Source organism: Paramisgurnus dabryanus, chromosome 9, assembly GCF_030506205.2.
Source record: "Paramisgurnus dabryanus chromosome 9, PD_genome_1.1, whole genome shotgun sequence".
Taxonomy (NCBI): Eukaryota; Metazoa; Chordata; class Actinopteri; order Cypriniformes; family Cobitidae; genus Paramisgurnus; species Paramisgurnus dabryanus.
In genome coordinates this window covers 26,281,886-26,297,983 of record NC_133345.1, presented here as the reverse complement: position 1 = coordinate 26,297,983, position 16,098 = coordinate 26,281,886, and the positions used below count along the sequence as shown (strand labels likewise).

At 35.4% G+C, this 16,098-nt stretch overlaps 1 protein-coding gene across 3 annotated transcripts; it reads right to left on the bottom strand.

The window, feature by feature from the left end:
• On the bottom strand, positions 1 to 2,386 carry admb (adrenomedullin b). 3 transcript variants are annotated; one of them, XM_065282711.2, is made up of 6 exons: positions 2,272 to 2,386; positions 1,743 to 1,855; positions 1,484 to 1,612; positions 1,141 to 1,395; positions 805 to 1,017; positions 1 to 718 (listed from the first exon to the last, which is right to left on the bottom strand). In XM_065282711.2, exons 2-5 carry the CDS (start codon positions 1,841 to 1,843, stop codon positions 846 to 848), a joined length of 657 nt encoding a protein of 218 aa, XP_065138783.1. In that variant the 5' UTR covers positions 1,844 to 1,855; positions 2,272 to 2,386; the 3' UTR covers positions 1 to 718; positions 805 to 845. The 3 variants fall into 3 exon arrangements, with proteins under 3 accessions (XP_065138783.1, XP_065138782.1, XP_065138784.1); XM_065282710.2 differs by having other exon boundaries at positions 2 to 1,017; XM_065282712.2 differs by lacking the exon at positions 805 to 1,017 and having other exon boundaries at positions 2 to 718.
• Between the last annotated feature and the right edge of the window lie 13,712 nt (positions 2,387 to 16,098).

The window sequence follows — 16,098 nt, the reverse complement described above, 5'->3', positions numbered from 1 at the left end:
ATGTTTGGTCATTTGTATTGAAAGATGTTTATTCCGCTTCAAAGCTCTGTATATGGCACCCAAACAAACACAATTGTACTTCTCATTCAGGTAATGCAATATTATATTCACATTTACATTCTCTCTCTCTCTCTCTCTCTCTCTCTCTCTCTCTCTCTCTCTCTCTCTCTCTCTCTCTCTCTCTCTCTCTCTCTCTCTCTGGTTATTATTTAACTGCTGTAACATTATTAAATCACTCCTGAAAAATGATTTGCATTGTAAGTCACTGTTTAGACGTTTCAAAATAAACTTAAAACTGTACAATGCCCTTTTTACGTATACAATAGTTCCATCTAAAGAATACATGTACATTATATAGGTATAAATATATGCATATTTAGTAGTATACAGTTTTTTTTCATAATATACATAAATACACATTAATAATAGACTACATAATCATGTGAATTTAAATTATTGCACATCTCCCAAGATATAGATACAGCTATAAGTCTTCAAGTATGTAGATGTCCTCGTTTGCACGTTCCCAAAACGCATCTTGAGGACAACGATACTTAATATTTCCAAAAAGAGGTCCAGGATTATTAGCTTTAAACCGTCTTAGTCCTCTTTCCCTCTTGATATATTCTCGGTGTCCTCCTCTGTCATCGTTTGGCAGGTAGAGTAGGCAGTGGTCGTGTCCTTGGTTGTTCCCTCGTTCCACCAGCAGATGACACATCTGTGCTGCACAAGAGACAGAAAGTCAAGTCCCAAACGGTCCATAAGAATGACAAGATTGCTAAACACACACAGAGCATTGACCACCTATGTCCTCTCGTACTGCCTTAGACCCAAACAAGACTTTTTTAAAAAAAAAACATCAAATTTTCCCCCAATTGACGGGGAGTCCTCCTTATCCCACAAGCACTCATTCTCTCCAAGCGACCTGAATCCTTCTCTGGCCAATCAATCAGGCACATGATGGAGAGAAGGATGATCCAGTTGCTTGGACTTGTTGTTGTCTCAACACCTTTGTGCCTGAGAAGAGTACACTAACGTTCAGCATAGATGTTTCAGTAGTATTTCACTTTGTAAACTGAGCCAAATGCTCTGGACAAACCACAGAAGTGCATTTGTTAAGTCCCTTTTCAGGTGCCTCGCCTTTTAAGTTTTTGGATCCAGGCCAGCTTTAGACGGCCTTCATCGAAAGTTGGGAGGGTTGGTGGGAGCGACCGCCTTCGTCGACGACCGTAGCCCTTAGAGCTGATCTTCTCAGGGGGGGCGTTGTTCATCTTGGTCCGCATTATGTGCAACAGGTGGGCGAGCTCGTGCACGGAGCAGGTGGCAAGGTTACAGCCCGCCTTTTCGATTCTTTTTACAGAGTAGGCTGGTTCTGTTCTCTTTGCCCTTAAACTCCTGGAGAGAGAAATAGAAACACATTCATGTCTGTTCTGGATTTCTCTGATATGTTTACTCAATGAATGTGACTGGATGTTTTGCTCACCTTTGCTGTGGTACGTATGACTCCGTATCACTGTTCTCTTCAAGAGGCGGAGACGTTGAGTCACCCTCATGCATCAGAGACGCACTGCGAACATCTCTCCACACCCCACCCTGAAGCCAATCACTGAGCCTAAGAGACCCATAATGTTTACATTTTTACCTTTATGCATCCAAAATGACTCACAAGTGGATTCAAGCTATACAAGGTTTAGCGGCAGTCTGAGTAATTTGAACAAGAAATCAGTAAATCATCAGCTTACCTTTTTAAATCATCTCTATTTAGAGGGTCCGCACTTGTGATTTTAGGTAGAAGCGTAGAAAGCACACAACAAAGGAAAGCCTTTTGAAGCACCAAGTTCATTGTGAATGCAACCTGTGGAAGAAAGTTTGAAGATGTATTTACCATATATTTACCAAATGCATGCTAAGGTTAACCCTTTCCAGAAATGGTCCATTCCTCAAAAAAGACATCTTATGATTTTCTCATAAAAACTATATTGTATAACATGAATGTTCTTGGTGGACCCCATACTGGTCACCTATTTAAAGTAAAAAATTTGGTCAAGCACGCATTAGCAAGTCTCATCATTGTGTGGAGCTTGTAGAAACAAGTGCACGCTTGGTGCTGTGCTGCTCTATTGGAGTGCATCAGGACTGCCTTGTTGCAAAGTGATAGAGACCAACCAGAAAGTCAAACGTCTACCTAAGCATATTATTACCTTGACCTTTGGGGTGGCACCAAAATGAGCCACAGTTAACAACCAGTAGTAGCATTTCAAGAAAACATACCTGATAAATTCTGTAAACTCAAGAAATGAAGTCCGCAATTTTGGGTAAGTCCAAGTAACGTCCAAATCTCAGTTATTTATGGTTGAGTATTCAGCTGTGACACTTCTAATAGTCTGAGTTTCACAGAAAAACCTGAGTGCTTTATATGCTTTACAGGGGGTGGGAGGGGGGCGGGAGTTGTCTTGAGTGATAGCAGCCACATCCTTGTTCTTAGTTTACGTGCCCTGTCCCTAGGGGATGGAAAATATACCCCTAGAGAAATGATTTCTTGAACATTCCTGTAATATCTTTTTTAATTATAGGTGACACCATTTGTTTTGGTTTTTATCATTCTCATTATCTTTTGTTTGTGTGCATTCACAGGGCTAAAGGTTTTGAATTGTAGATGGACAAAGTCAAGATTCATTTACCAGACAAATATGCTCCGGTATCAGACTTGTAAACATTTGATGATTAACCTTCTTGCAAAGCATCTGGAATGCACATCGAATTGGTGATCGAGAGTTTATTTCAAATGGTGTGAGTATAAGATGTTGTCATTGGAATAATGGCTCTGAACAATCCCTTGTGCATTCCAACCACCTACACTAACAAGTTAGGAATGTGGAATTAATGATTTCTATATCGAGAACAACTAATCTGATACCAGATGCCCTGTCAAAATAATTTGTGAAAGAAATATACCCATATTTGTATCTGGAAGAGACAAACAGTCAGAGAAGTTTATTTTCTGGGAATATATATTCCACATTTTAGGATAATAATAAACTCTGGAATTACACAAATGTAACTATATTATTTTGTGAGCAAATACATCCAAATTGACCTAAACAGTATTTGACCCATGTATATAATTCAACATATAGTTTTTTTTGTCATTTACTGTTTTCTAGATAAAATCATCCTACATAATTGAAAATACATTCTGTGAAAATATAACCTTGATATATATAAACATTCTGTGAAAATATAACCTTGATATATATATATATATATATATATATATATATATATATATATATATATATATATCAAGGTTATATTTTCACAGAATGTTTATATATATCAAGGTTATATTTTCACAGAATGTTTATATTGATTGAGTAAGGCCATGTCAAAAATGGAAATCAAAGTTTAATGCTCCCAATCTAATAATGATTATGAGACTTTAGCTTGGATTTCACAGACAGGGTCACAAATTTAAAAATTGTATTTAGCAGCTTCTTCTGTTCTCACCTAGGGATGATTTTTAAACAATATTTAAAATAATTTTCATCTATTATGGGCTCTTATTGGCTGCTTTTTCGTTATCATTTGGTCCAAGTCACAGTAAAACTTCAAAAATTTGTTGCACAATTATATTTTTGTCTACAATGTAATTTCTAACATTTAAATGTATACATTCAGAATAAAATATTTTTTATATTATTTTTATAAATGCTTCAAAACTTCTATTCTATTCTATTCTATTTTATTCTATTCTATTCTATTTTATTCTATTCTATTCTATTCTATTCTATTCTATTCTATTCTATTCTATTCTATTCTATTCTATTCTATATATTTAATAATAACAAGATGTGTCACTGTTGTGTATTGATATGAATGGGGAGTTTGCAGCGTTCAAAATGGCCATTCTAGTCCTGCCTCGGAGTGATGCGACTTCCTTAAAAGGATGTCTAGTCTACACTATACTATACTTTACAATACTATAATATACTATCACTCCTGAAGTTTAAGGTATTTTTGAATAAACTCAGATCCAACTATATTTTAGGCTAAATTAAATCTCAATTTGCCAATATTCACTAATGTTACTAAAATTATCTATGTGTTCTACACAGTTGCAGCATGCCAATTTTCTCTGCGCTCTGTCTGGTTTTCAATGCACTGTTCCAGCACATTAGACAAGCTAGAATTGCAAATAGACTGTGTGACTATGGTAACATCACGTGAAGCGTCTGGTGAAACTACTGGAAATGTTCCCGTCAACAGAAGATATGGTCTATACATGCTCAGGAAACACAACATTACTTTAACAAGCTTCCTTTTGAGTGGAATAACACCCAGTTCTATATTTAAGTCTGAGCAAAGCTTCTGACGCCTCGCCGCCTTTATCTGTAAAACAGTTTTGAATATTACAATGACACTGTGTGAGTGTTTTAAAGTGATAAACTAGGATGTCTTAAAACATTGGCTATCTGCTGTGTTCCAGCTGGGGTCTCTGTAGTGAGTAAACAGCAGTGTAGTTGCCAGCTTGAAAAGTTTAAAGTTTACTTTAAATTGAGTTTTATTATTTGTCTGACTTTATAGTCAATCACATTTAAATATTATATTCATAGTCAGCTCCATATATGTTGATGATGAATGAATGACAGTTGAGGTAGCAGCTGTGATGCGTTTTCTGTGTTTTGGCAATAGAGCGATAACCTTCATGTTTGTTCCTCGTATCTGTACATTACCAGCTGTTAAATGTGGCTGCAACAGGTTGAAACCAGACTCGGTTATATCTGTGTTTTAGTAAAGACTGGAGAAAAAAGAGTGTGATGCTCTTCCAAGCAGATGGAGCAAGTCCCCTTGAGGCCTTGTTATTGCAACATCATCAAATCGATGAATACAGACAGCCACAAATTATTTTAAGCCTCAACAAGAGGATCTCCTCCATGAAAATGACACATCTTATCATATCGTCGTGTCATAACATACATGCCCTCCTGTTTTCATATGCCAAGTAATGCATCGCTAAACCACAATGATATATTTGATGCAAAATTCCTTCCTTCCACTTTTTATTATTTTTATTGTCATTTTGGGTATATGTGAAAGGCAGTTTTGTACAGTGACATCGAATCTAAGGGCATGTGTTACTTATTTGTTAGTTTTAATAATCTTTTCATCCACAATAATGTAAAGCATCACAGACTGATTGTATAAGTCCTATAGTGGACATTCAACAGATTTGATTCAAAACAAGAGGGTCGTGTCTTTTATACCATCGGTCTGTGTATTTCGTGTTTAGAGGGAAAGCACAAGCAGATTTAGGTGGTGGTGTTACGTAAACTCTTGTGTCATGAAAGCATTTATGTGGCGGTGTCCGCTGTGGGCCTGTAATAGTTTGGTGTTCATTTTCCCCTAGTAGTTTCTGGAATCATTCAACGTTAAGTTTAAGACACACTCAGCTTACAAGTTTATTTTCAATGGCATCTGAACATGAGGTCAAATGAGGCAAGAAATGAAGTTGTTAAATTTTTATCTCCTATTAAAATCCAACCTTTTTTGATCGTTTTTAGAGTTTCTCTTTCGATTGCTTAATTTAGATCAAACTTGTGTAAAGAACAAGAGCTTACATACTTACATGTGTAAATATATGAAATAACTTCCCAGCACCTACAAGTGCCGGGTTTTCTTGGGAAAACAAGTGCGCTTAGCTCAAGCCTATACCCTTGTATTTAACAGAAGAGTCTTTCCAGAACTGTGGATGATTCAACGTCTTGTTTCTAACTAAAATAAGCCAGAAGCATTTCGGTTAATTAACGTTCTAGGAAGCATCACCTGTTAGGTGAAAGTACGCTGACCTTCACAGCTTCCTGTACAAAACTAACTGTTAGGTGAAAATGTCGGATAATGTTACAGTCATCATTGAAGTTTGGCCGTTCGTGCACCTGATAATCCATGTCTGTCCTCTGTTTTGTGTTTTAGTCATTTCATCACTTCAATCCTAAGGCATTTTTGTTCTCTGGAAGCATTTATATTAAATCTGCCATGGCATATCTGTAGCTATTATTGTCTGGATTTTTATTAATCACAGTTGTTGGTATTTCGCAGTTTTTATTGGTCAGTCATTTTCCTTATCTGATTTAAGGTAAGAGGCTGTGGATTCTGACAAAATCGCTTATGCGTCAAGCCGAACGTGGAGTGAAATATTAGGCTTAGGAATGAATTCCTTAAGTAATGCTTCTTGGAAATGCAAACATGCTCCCCCGGGGATAGAGGTCATGCATCTGTCCTCATCACAAACTTTCGTCTGTCTGTATTCTTAGCTGTTTTGTGTGTTCACTTGTGACGTTAAGGTTATATCTTTGTATTATCTACATTTCAGAAGAACATATATCTCTACAGGAACAACAGAGAAGAGAGTGGTGCTAGTAATGCTTAGGGTTATGGGTTCGATCCCCAGACTGCATGGACCGATAAAATATATATACAATGTTTGTTGCTTTGCATTAAACTGCGTTAAATATTATTCAAAGTTATTGAACTAAGGTTATTACCATCACTTTGAATTTCATACAGATTTATTATAAATCATACTTGAATGAGCTTTATATATTATCTGTTGGCTTGTTTTATAGGCATCGCATAAAACAATTTTTATTTTTTTTTTACAGCTTTCTCCTGGTCCAGAGGAAACCAGGTCCACCTAGTGGTCTACTTTTTAAATGCACAACAGGCATGGCATTAACTGCAGCAAGGTAAGCAAATAACATAAAAAATTATGTTGCAGAGAAAGTCTATACAATGCATGTTATGAAGCAAAGATACTAAGATGGCAAACTAAATGAGGACACAACAATATTACTTCACCTGGTCATTGAGCATTCACTAGAATGCTGGTAACTGGAACACCATGTGACTTTCTCTGAAATTACTGTACAGTACAGTTTTCCACTGTATTTTTAAAAACTGGGTGAATGAATGACACAAATGAGTTGAGCTTTGTGTGAATGACACAGAGCGTTGTGTGACTGACACAAATCTCCTCTTAATAGTCACAATGCAGTGAATACCTACATTTAATATTTTGTATCAGGGTAACTTTATAATAATAGTTGGTGATGTAGTAAAGAGCATCATTAGCATAATTCCTCCCGCTTCAGACTCCCGTCAGCATTGCATTGTGCGCAAATTTTACAAACACGGTAACGAGCGGCACATTTTCAGCGGACGTCAGAAGTATTCAGGCCAGTCACAATGTACAAATTAGCTGGCCAATCAGGGACACAGAGCTTTTCAAATCAGTGCGTTTCAGGAAGAGATTGAAATCTGGAGCTACAAAAATGTACGGTATGTGATAAATAATGTGTTTTTAACCATAAACCACGTAAACACATTGTTTTATACAAAATACACATAATAACGTTGTTCTTAGCAGTGAAATAGGTGCTCTTTAAAAGTTGTAACTGTTAACATTAGTTATGCACAAAAAAACTAACATGAGCAATTACATTGGCATTAACCAATAAAGATAAATAAATGCTGAAAATTCAGACCCACTGATTTTTTTATTTGATTTGTTCCTTATGCCCTTTGTGTGCTTTCCTTATATAAGTATGTTATCTATATAAGCATAATCTTTTATTATGTATTATGTCATCATCATTGTAATTAAGATGCTTAAAAATTTTAACATTTCAAGAATTCTTCTTTCAGGGAGGTCTATCATAAAGTTTCCTCACAAACTAATTATATCTGATTTCAGAACATATGAAAGTGGAAGTTACAGCAGGTTTCTGTCGAAATTAGATGTTTTTTATTCTTGTAAGATAAACCCCCCCAAAAATACGTTTACACACAAAAAAAACTTATCTTCATACCTAATACTTAGGGTTATGTTGGGGTTACTTGAAAAATTTCCAGTCTTACGCAAGTATAACAACCAAACTTTAACGTTGATCAGCATCTTGTCTGTACTTCATATCGCCTTCAATCATAAACGCTTGTGTTATTTCAATACAAAAACCCATTTATACCAGCAAGACCTAATGCCTGCAAAATGCTTCCAGCAAAAGCATGTTATTGGACAGCTCTGATCCATTGTAAATCATGATATGTGCACCCTATAAATGACAGCATCACTTCACCTATGAAAGAAGGGCAACATATGTGAGAAAAAGTGTATAAATGGGTTTACTCATGTTATACCAGATGGGCTCTCTATAGATTTATTACAGAGCATTACTTCTGCTTTAAAATTAAAATTATCTACCCAAAACCATTGTACACTTGCATGTTCTCCAAAGTCACACCAAATGACATAATTTACTGATACCTACTGTCTGCATGAACCAGAAATTGGAGATGTGAAATTGTCCCTCCCCACCTGTGTCTGGATTAACTTGAACCTGAATAAACTTGTTTATGAATTAACCAGCTCTCGCCATGAATATTCTGGAATGGCGTAAAGAAAGAAAGAAAGAAAGAAAGGAGGAAGAACCAGAAATTGAGACCAACTTTACATTAGTAATGTGTTTTGTTTTTAAGTGAAATGCACTCATTAAATATAAAAAAATAGGCTAGCTCATTTTCTCCTCGTGCAAATTTGATTGGCTATAGAAAATAAGGTCTATTATACAAAAATGGAGTTGGCAGAAGACTGACAGTTGAAGGTGGGGGGTCAAAAGATGTTCTTCCCAAACTGTCAGACTGACGTCATTTGAGAATAAACGCCATTTCAGAGGGGGAGTACATTTTTTGATTAAAGATAACGGAAACAGAAATTGTGTGTTGCACAATTACTTGCGCAAAACTAGTAATTTTGCTAACAAGGTCAATTTTGATTCATGTGGAATTTACTTAAAGGTTATTATTAAATTCAATTCAAATTTATATCTATAGCCCTTTTACAATTTTGCATTGTTGCATAGCTTTACAGTAAATACAAAGCAATACAGGCATATATAAAAATAAAGTCTTATGAAAGAGATATGTGAAGAGTTTGGTTCCAAAACGCAACAAACGCCCTTAAAAAATTTTACTACCAAAATTAGTATTGCATCTGGTCAGTATTAAAAAGTAAATTCTTAATTTTACATAAAATCCGATATCCGCTGTGTTATTCTGTCATCGGTTCTCCCTTTTTTCCCCAAATCATCATAAACGCCAGTCCTCCTACTCTGCAATAAATCCGTTTCAACAAATCACAGCGCACCATTCCACGCATTGTAAACATTAATGGCAGTGCTTTGAATACACAAGGAATCCTAGTTTTCCTCATCTACTTTGTACTTCATGATCAACAAAAACAAAATAATAATTTGATGGCATTGATAAACCTGTGGTGGTTTTCTGTGGTGTGGAAGAAGGGAGGCCCTCGGGCGAAGGAAAAATGCCGGCTGTTGCTTGTTCTCACACGACAGCATCAAGCTTCTGTCATGCTAACACATTGATCCCAGGGGATCTTATGAAAACTTTCCATTATTTTACTCGAAGTCAATGAAAATCAAGCAGGACCAAAATATTTTACAGCTGATCGCTGTCAATAATAAATTTATATAACTTGGCAAAGATTTGGAACATTTGGAAGTTTAATGTAAGGGAAATGCCATTTTGGACATTCTGTGATCTAATGTGATGTTGTTCAAGTTCTTGTTCATGAGGACATTTTCTTTTGTTGTTGTTGTTATTGCATTAACAAGATGATCTGTTGAATTTATTTTGGGAGTGATGACTGATTGAAAGTATTTTTGGTCCAGTGCCTATATATGGTATTAGTATTAGAATTGACCAAGTTCAGAGGCTGTCATATGTTGATCAACTTACTTTGTTACTTAAAAAAAAACTTTTCATGGATTTATTGCATTTTGCAGAAAAAAATTATCAGTTTTTATAATAAATCTTTGAAAATCAAGTTATGGGTTTGAATTTTATATGTTATTTAAACCAAAACATGCTATGTGAAAGTTTGTAACAGAAAAAAGTGGTTTTCATCTTGTTACTTTCTTGGAATATAATTTTTTTTACCGAAATTAGTCCAAATTGATTTATTGCGTTTTGGAACCAAATTCTTCATATGTTATTTTGAAAAAACACTGCGTAAACAGTCAGACCATTAAATTCATAGTGCTTTCAAACAAGCCCATGTCGTTTTTTTTCATTTAATATTATATGCGCAGTTCCAACTGTAAAAATTGTTGGAACAGAATTGTTGTGTTTTTTTATCAAATTATTGATTTAAATTTAAAAAACATAAGTAAACAAAAAATGTTGACTAGGTTACATGGCATTGTTACCATTTTGGGATGCAGGTACTTTAAATTGCATTTAACTCCTGGAATGTGAAGAATTCTGCCATTATGATTGGCCACAAACATCTATGTTCAAACATTCCTAACTTCTGAGCATGAAATATGAATTAAGCCCCACTGATAGACCATCTGCACAGTAGACATTCTGCACGGTCCAGAAATAGCTTCATCAGAACTTATTATCAAAACAGAAACATGGCATTTATCTGTTTATCTCTTGTTTTATGAAATGATGATTTCTGCTGTAGTTCAAAACATAAATGATTGATGCTTCCTTTTTAGGCACCAGGGAGTGGTTTCAAACACGCTTTGTAAAGATGACATTCGTGCAAACGAATTATTTTTAGCAGAGTTGTCATCAAGCTTCATAATCTGCTTCGGGTAAAATGTCCCTGCACTTTTCTTCATTCTTAATCTGTGACCGCATTCCATATTCACATCTTGACTTAATCCAGTTTGGTCCTTTATTTATGGTCCATGACAGAATCCAGTTCCACAGATGAATTTTGACTCAGCACTTCAGAATTTCATCCAGTTTAATAAGCATTGTCACTTGGGGATTAAATTAGCCTTTCAGGGTCAAACGGTTACGCTAAGAGTATAAATAGTCAGAATTATTTACGTCTCAGATTTATGCAGGACAGTTTTTTTACATTGTATCTTAGTTCTTTAATGTGACAGTAATAAGATTTGTATACAAACTAAATTACATTGCGGTGAAATGAAGCTTAATGTTGTGCAAACTTTAGGCAGGTTATGTTTATGTTGGAAAGCTTTGCAGGATATAAAATATCAAATTCAGCCACAAACACTGATACATTTTTAAATTGATACGTTTATAATTGTTTGTTTAAACAATATATAATCTACTTTCACTTTTTATCATCTTACAGCCCTCGAGAAGATATCAATGAAAGTAAAGTCAGATTAGTTTTTTAGACGGCATAGGAATTTGTCCTCATATTTCTATGTTGTTGATTTTTAATTAAATATGGATTTTTGATTAGAAAAGATTTGTGGTTTTTCCGACCTCAAATGTGACTTGCTTTGAATCGTTTCATTTATAGAGTCAGGTGGGGTCATCTTGTAATTAAAAACCTGCGTTGCACATGTACGTTTTAAATACAAAACATGTGCTTAGTGGCTATTTCAGTCATTACACTAATATGCTATGATTGCTTTGAAATGCATGACTTAGCTGTTCTGTAGATGCATCTTGTTTATCCCCCAGATATTATTTGGCTGAAATGATACAGCAGATACTGTTCGAACATGTGTGTCCAATCAAAATGATGTAGTGTGCATGGAATGTGTGGCATTTATAGTGACTCTGGTCTCAGAAGTCAAATAAACGGCAAGCTGTAGCGCTGAATGTATTGAACTCTTGCTTTTTAGCTATATACACATACTGTGCATAAGTGCATAGTACAGTGATAACACCATGATTGAAGTGATAAATAAAAGACAATAAATATTTACACAATAATAAGAGAGCATAAAAGTAGACAATAATCAATAAAGTGCATAATGTATCATAGTAAAATGCTTAATGTGAAAATTGCAGGTGTGCAGTGAGAAAAGTATAACAACTAGTAACTAATATGAATGAAATATGACTTCTATTATGTTTTTTGCATTACAGTTATATACCTCTAACAGATGCTTTTATCTAAGTTTAGTGAAAACCCATGATTTTGCCATCGCTGGTGTTATTTCCTACCAAATGCTTTACAGAAACATTGTTTACAGGTGTATTTTTTGTTTTACACTATTGCTATGGATCTATTGCTTGGAAATCTTGGTGTGTTGATTCAACATGTTGCTGTAATTACAAATCGACAGAGCGTAAGTAAAAACAGCATATAGCCCGCAGCACTAAGACAAAAGGAGAACCGTTCCTCCTGCGCTGATGAAGGGGAACCGCTAGATTTGTGCCTTTTTTAAGACATTGTGCAAGAGATAAGTGCCAAGTTGAGACACAAGACCTTAACCATCTCCAGCCTGGCAAACTGTGACTGCAGTGTCACAACATCATGGCAAATTGTGCATAATAAACGAGGCGTGCAGTATCATCATCACTCCTGACTACTCCCTCTCTCCCGCAAATTTGCGTCAATATTACTGCACCCGAGGTCGATGTGCTGCAAACTAAGTGCTCTTCCACCATACAGTATAGTTCTCATTTTTTGTCTGCTTAAAAAATCACCACTTTTTATTTTGTGCCTTTACTAAAAAAGTTACTCGTGTAACTACTCATGTAACAGTCTTTAAAGGGGCCATTGCACAAGACTTTTTAAGATGTAAAATAAATCTTTGCTGTCCCCGGAGCACATATGTGATGTTTTAGCTCAAAATACCATATAAATAATTTATTATAACATGTTAAAATTGCCACTTTGTAGCTGTGTGCAAAAATGTGCTGTTTTGGGTGTGTCCTTTAAAATGCAAATGAGCTGAAGAAGTGCAAACACTGATCACAATGATGGTGGTTTGTTGCAATTGAAATTCAATTATGCTGTGAATTATTTTCTCTCTCTCTCTTTTTCTCTGCACTAAATGGCAGTGCTGTGATTGGATAGTGCAGATTAAGGGGTGGTTTTATTATAATAAGAGCTCCATATGACATCATAAGGAGAGCCACATTTCAACAACCTATTTTTTTAATGTGCTTGTAAAGAATGGTTTACCAAAACTAATTTACTGGGTTGATCTTTTTCACATTTTCTAGGTTGATAGACGCACTGGGGACCCAATTATAGCACTTAAACATGGAAAAAGTCAGATTTTCATGCCATGGCCCCTTTAAATGGGGAAAACATGAAAGTGTTTGGTGGCTTCCAAAGTCATCCCTGTTTGGATCCTAAGGAATGAATGTGGCTAGGCTAAATTTCAACACATTTACGATGCGCTGTACAAAGATTAAGTAGACGCATTGAAAAAAGATAGGTATGTATTAATTTGTCTAAGCTGAGGTAAGAACCTAGTAAAATATTGAAAATGGTGGTGTTTTCCTTTAAAGTTTCAAGTTTTATTTGCCATTTGTACATGCACAGATAAGAGCAAAGCTCTTAGAATCAACAATAAAAAGGATGAGCAATCATATAATAATAATAATGTCAGAATTGTCAGGGCTTTCCCCAAATAAATTAAACACTAAAACAACCATAAAATGCCACTATAAACATCAAAGAAGATACACACTTATTCACTTTAGCCTACTTTCATTTATAAATATAGAGATAAGAGACTAGAGAAAAGAAAAAAAAGTTTTTATATATTAAAAGCTGAAAGTGCACAGGGGTTCTGAAGTCTAAGAATTTTTTTTTTTTTTTTTTTTTTTGATACTTAAATTGCTTGATTGTTGTAATTTTAAAGACTTGCTACTTAAATTATGCAAGTTTTTAGCTGTAATTTAGTTACAGTATATAGACTAAATCCTATCTCTTCTATATTGTTCCCCTTTTCTAGCTCTACTTGTAAACATGACCTTGTAAACAGCAGTTTATCTTTATTCTTTCTTTAACATTCTGTGTGCCTGATCACACATATAATTTACTTGGTTTCCACTTTGTTTCCATGGTTACTTACTAACACATGCACAGACAAACAGCAACAGCATCATGAGCGGTAACTGTAATACCTGCACACCCCAATCTCAAACTGGAAGCGTGGGTGTCATGTTACTCGAGTTCTGTAAACCGGGATATGGCAAAATACAAATATTTGTGTATTGTTAATCTAGCAACCGTGACAGAAACCTGACAAACAATCACGACAGCTGACTCATAAACCGCTGACTTGAATTCTTCACAGTAATAATGTGATAAATATACTAACAGCTGTAATCAACTGCTATTTTTAAGGTCCCTTCGGTAGATGTGGGAATACAGCTGTGAATGACAGCACGCAAACATGGGACAGTAAGAACATCTGACACCCCGTACGATACCCTCTGGTTTGAATTAGACCTTCATTCCATCGGGTCTAAGGGGTATCGTAAAAACAATTTATATTTTGCCAGAAATAGTCCAGAGAATGTTATCTGTCTGTTGGGCTGTCTCTGGAAACATTTGTAGTGATGCTTAAAACGCTGTCTGTTTCGATTCTGGTGTTTTACGATTATGTGGCTGGATTCTGGGTAAACATGCAGGAAGAAATCAGCAGAATCTCTTTACCTCTGGTGTATTTTGTAACGTTTTTTAATAATGATGTAAGGGCCATGTGAGTTTAGCACCCATTCTGTATATAAAAGTTCTGTGGATTCCAAGAATTTTGTAAGAAATCTCCTATCTCTCCATCTGTGTCATCCTGACTGGAAGACGTAATGTGTTTTGTTTTCTAATTAAAAAAAGATTCACACTTGGGGGATCTGCAGATGGGTTCTATGTTAAATGGGATTCCATTTTGTCATACTTTAAAAATTTGAAAGAACTACTTAGTGGTTAATGGGGTTCTCTTTTATTTATATTTAATTTATTTATTTTCTCCCCCCACTAGTTGCTATACAGTGGGTGAAATAAGTATTGAACACGTCACATTTTTTTCGCAGTTAATATATTTCCAAAGGTGCTATTGACATGAAAGTTTCACCAGATGTTGTTAACAACCAATGTAATCTATACATACAAAAAAACTATACAAATAAGTTTCGAAATTAAGTTATGTGTATAATGTGAAATGACGCAGGGAAAAAGTATTGAACGCATAAAGAAAGGGAGGTGCAAAAAGGCATGGAAAGCCAAAACAACAGCTGAAAACAATAATTAATAAGCAATTCAGCCCCCTGCAAATTAATATCAGCTTGTTCAGTCCCAATTTATGGCTTACAAAAAGGTCTCATTGCCAAGGTGTCACACAAGACACATTTCATGAAGAGCTGTCTCAAGACCTTCGCAACCTTATTGTTGCAAAACAAAATTATGGCATTGGTTATTATTGATGCAAAGTCCGATTCATTTTTGCGAACTGGCTCTTTTCAGACAGTTCGGCTCATTGAACCGGTTCAAAAAGCAGATTCACCGGTTCCTGACATCGTCAAGAAATTACGGCACTACGCATTTATTTTCTAACTACTTGTATCAATGAAACATTTAAATAAAGTCATTTGTGTCAACACATTAAAATATTCAAATAAAAAGTTGTTTTTGTGAAGGCATAGCTGATTTATTGCCTTTAATTCAAAAGTTAGTAATGTTCGTGGTCACAGTTTCAATCGCGGATTGTAAATGCCAAAAACAACTGACCAGTTTTGACTAGCCTACACCTTGGATAAGATTCCTAAAAGTTTGGCACCTACAGCACACATTACAGACACTGATGCACAATTGCGGATGTGTTAAGTATAAAGAATAAATAAACTTGTTTTTTTAAATCATTGGTTTTCCTTAAACAACTAAAATATGTTTTACATGCACAATAAATCGTACTAAAACGAAAGCTTTTTAATAAAACAAGCATATCAAGAAAATTTGTGCATCACGCTCATTTAAATCCTCTGTGATACACACGCAGTGTCAGCAACTCATTTGTTAGAATCGTCAGCAATCCTCACCTCGGCATTCATCGATAAACTTCGACAGTTGGTTGAACCGGCTCATTCGCTTTTATTTGAGTCCGACGTGCTATTTTGGCTGTGCGTCTTGTGTCATCAACCCAGAACCTATGCTGAAACTCGGCAAACCTATTGTGAACCGGCTCGACGGTTACTTTCTGAGAACCGTCTCAAAAGAACAATTCGTTCAAGAACCTAACATCACTACTGCTTATAGGCTTTTTTAAACTTCTGAATGTTCCAGTGAGCACT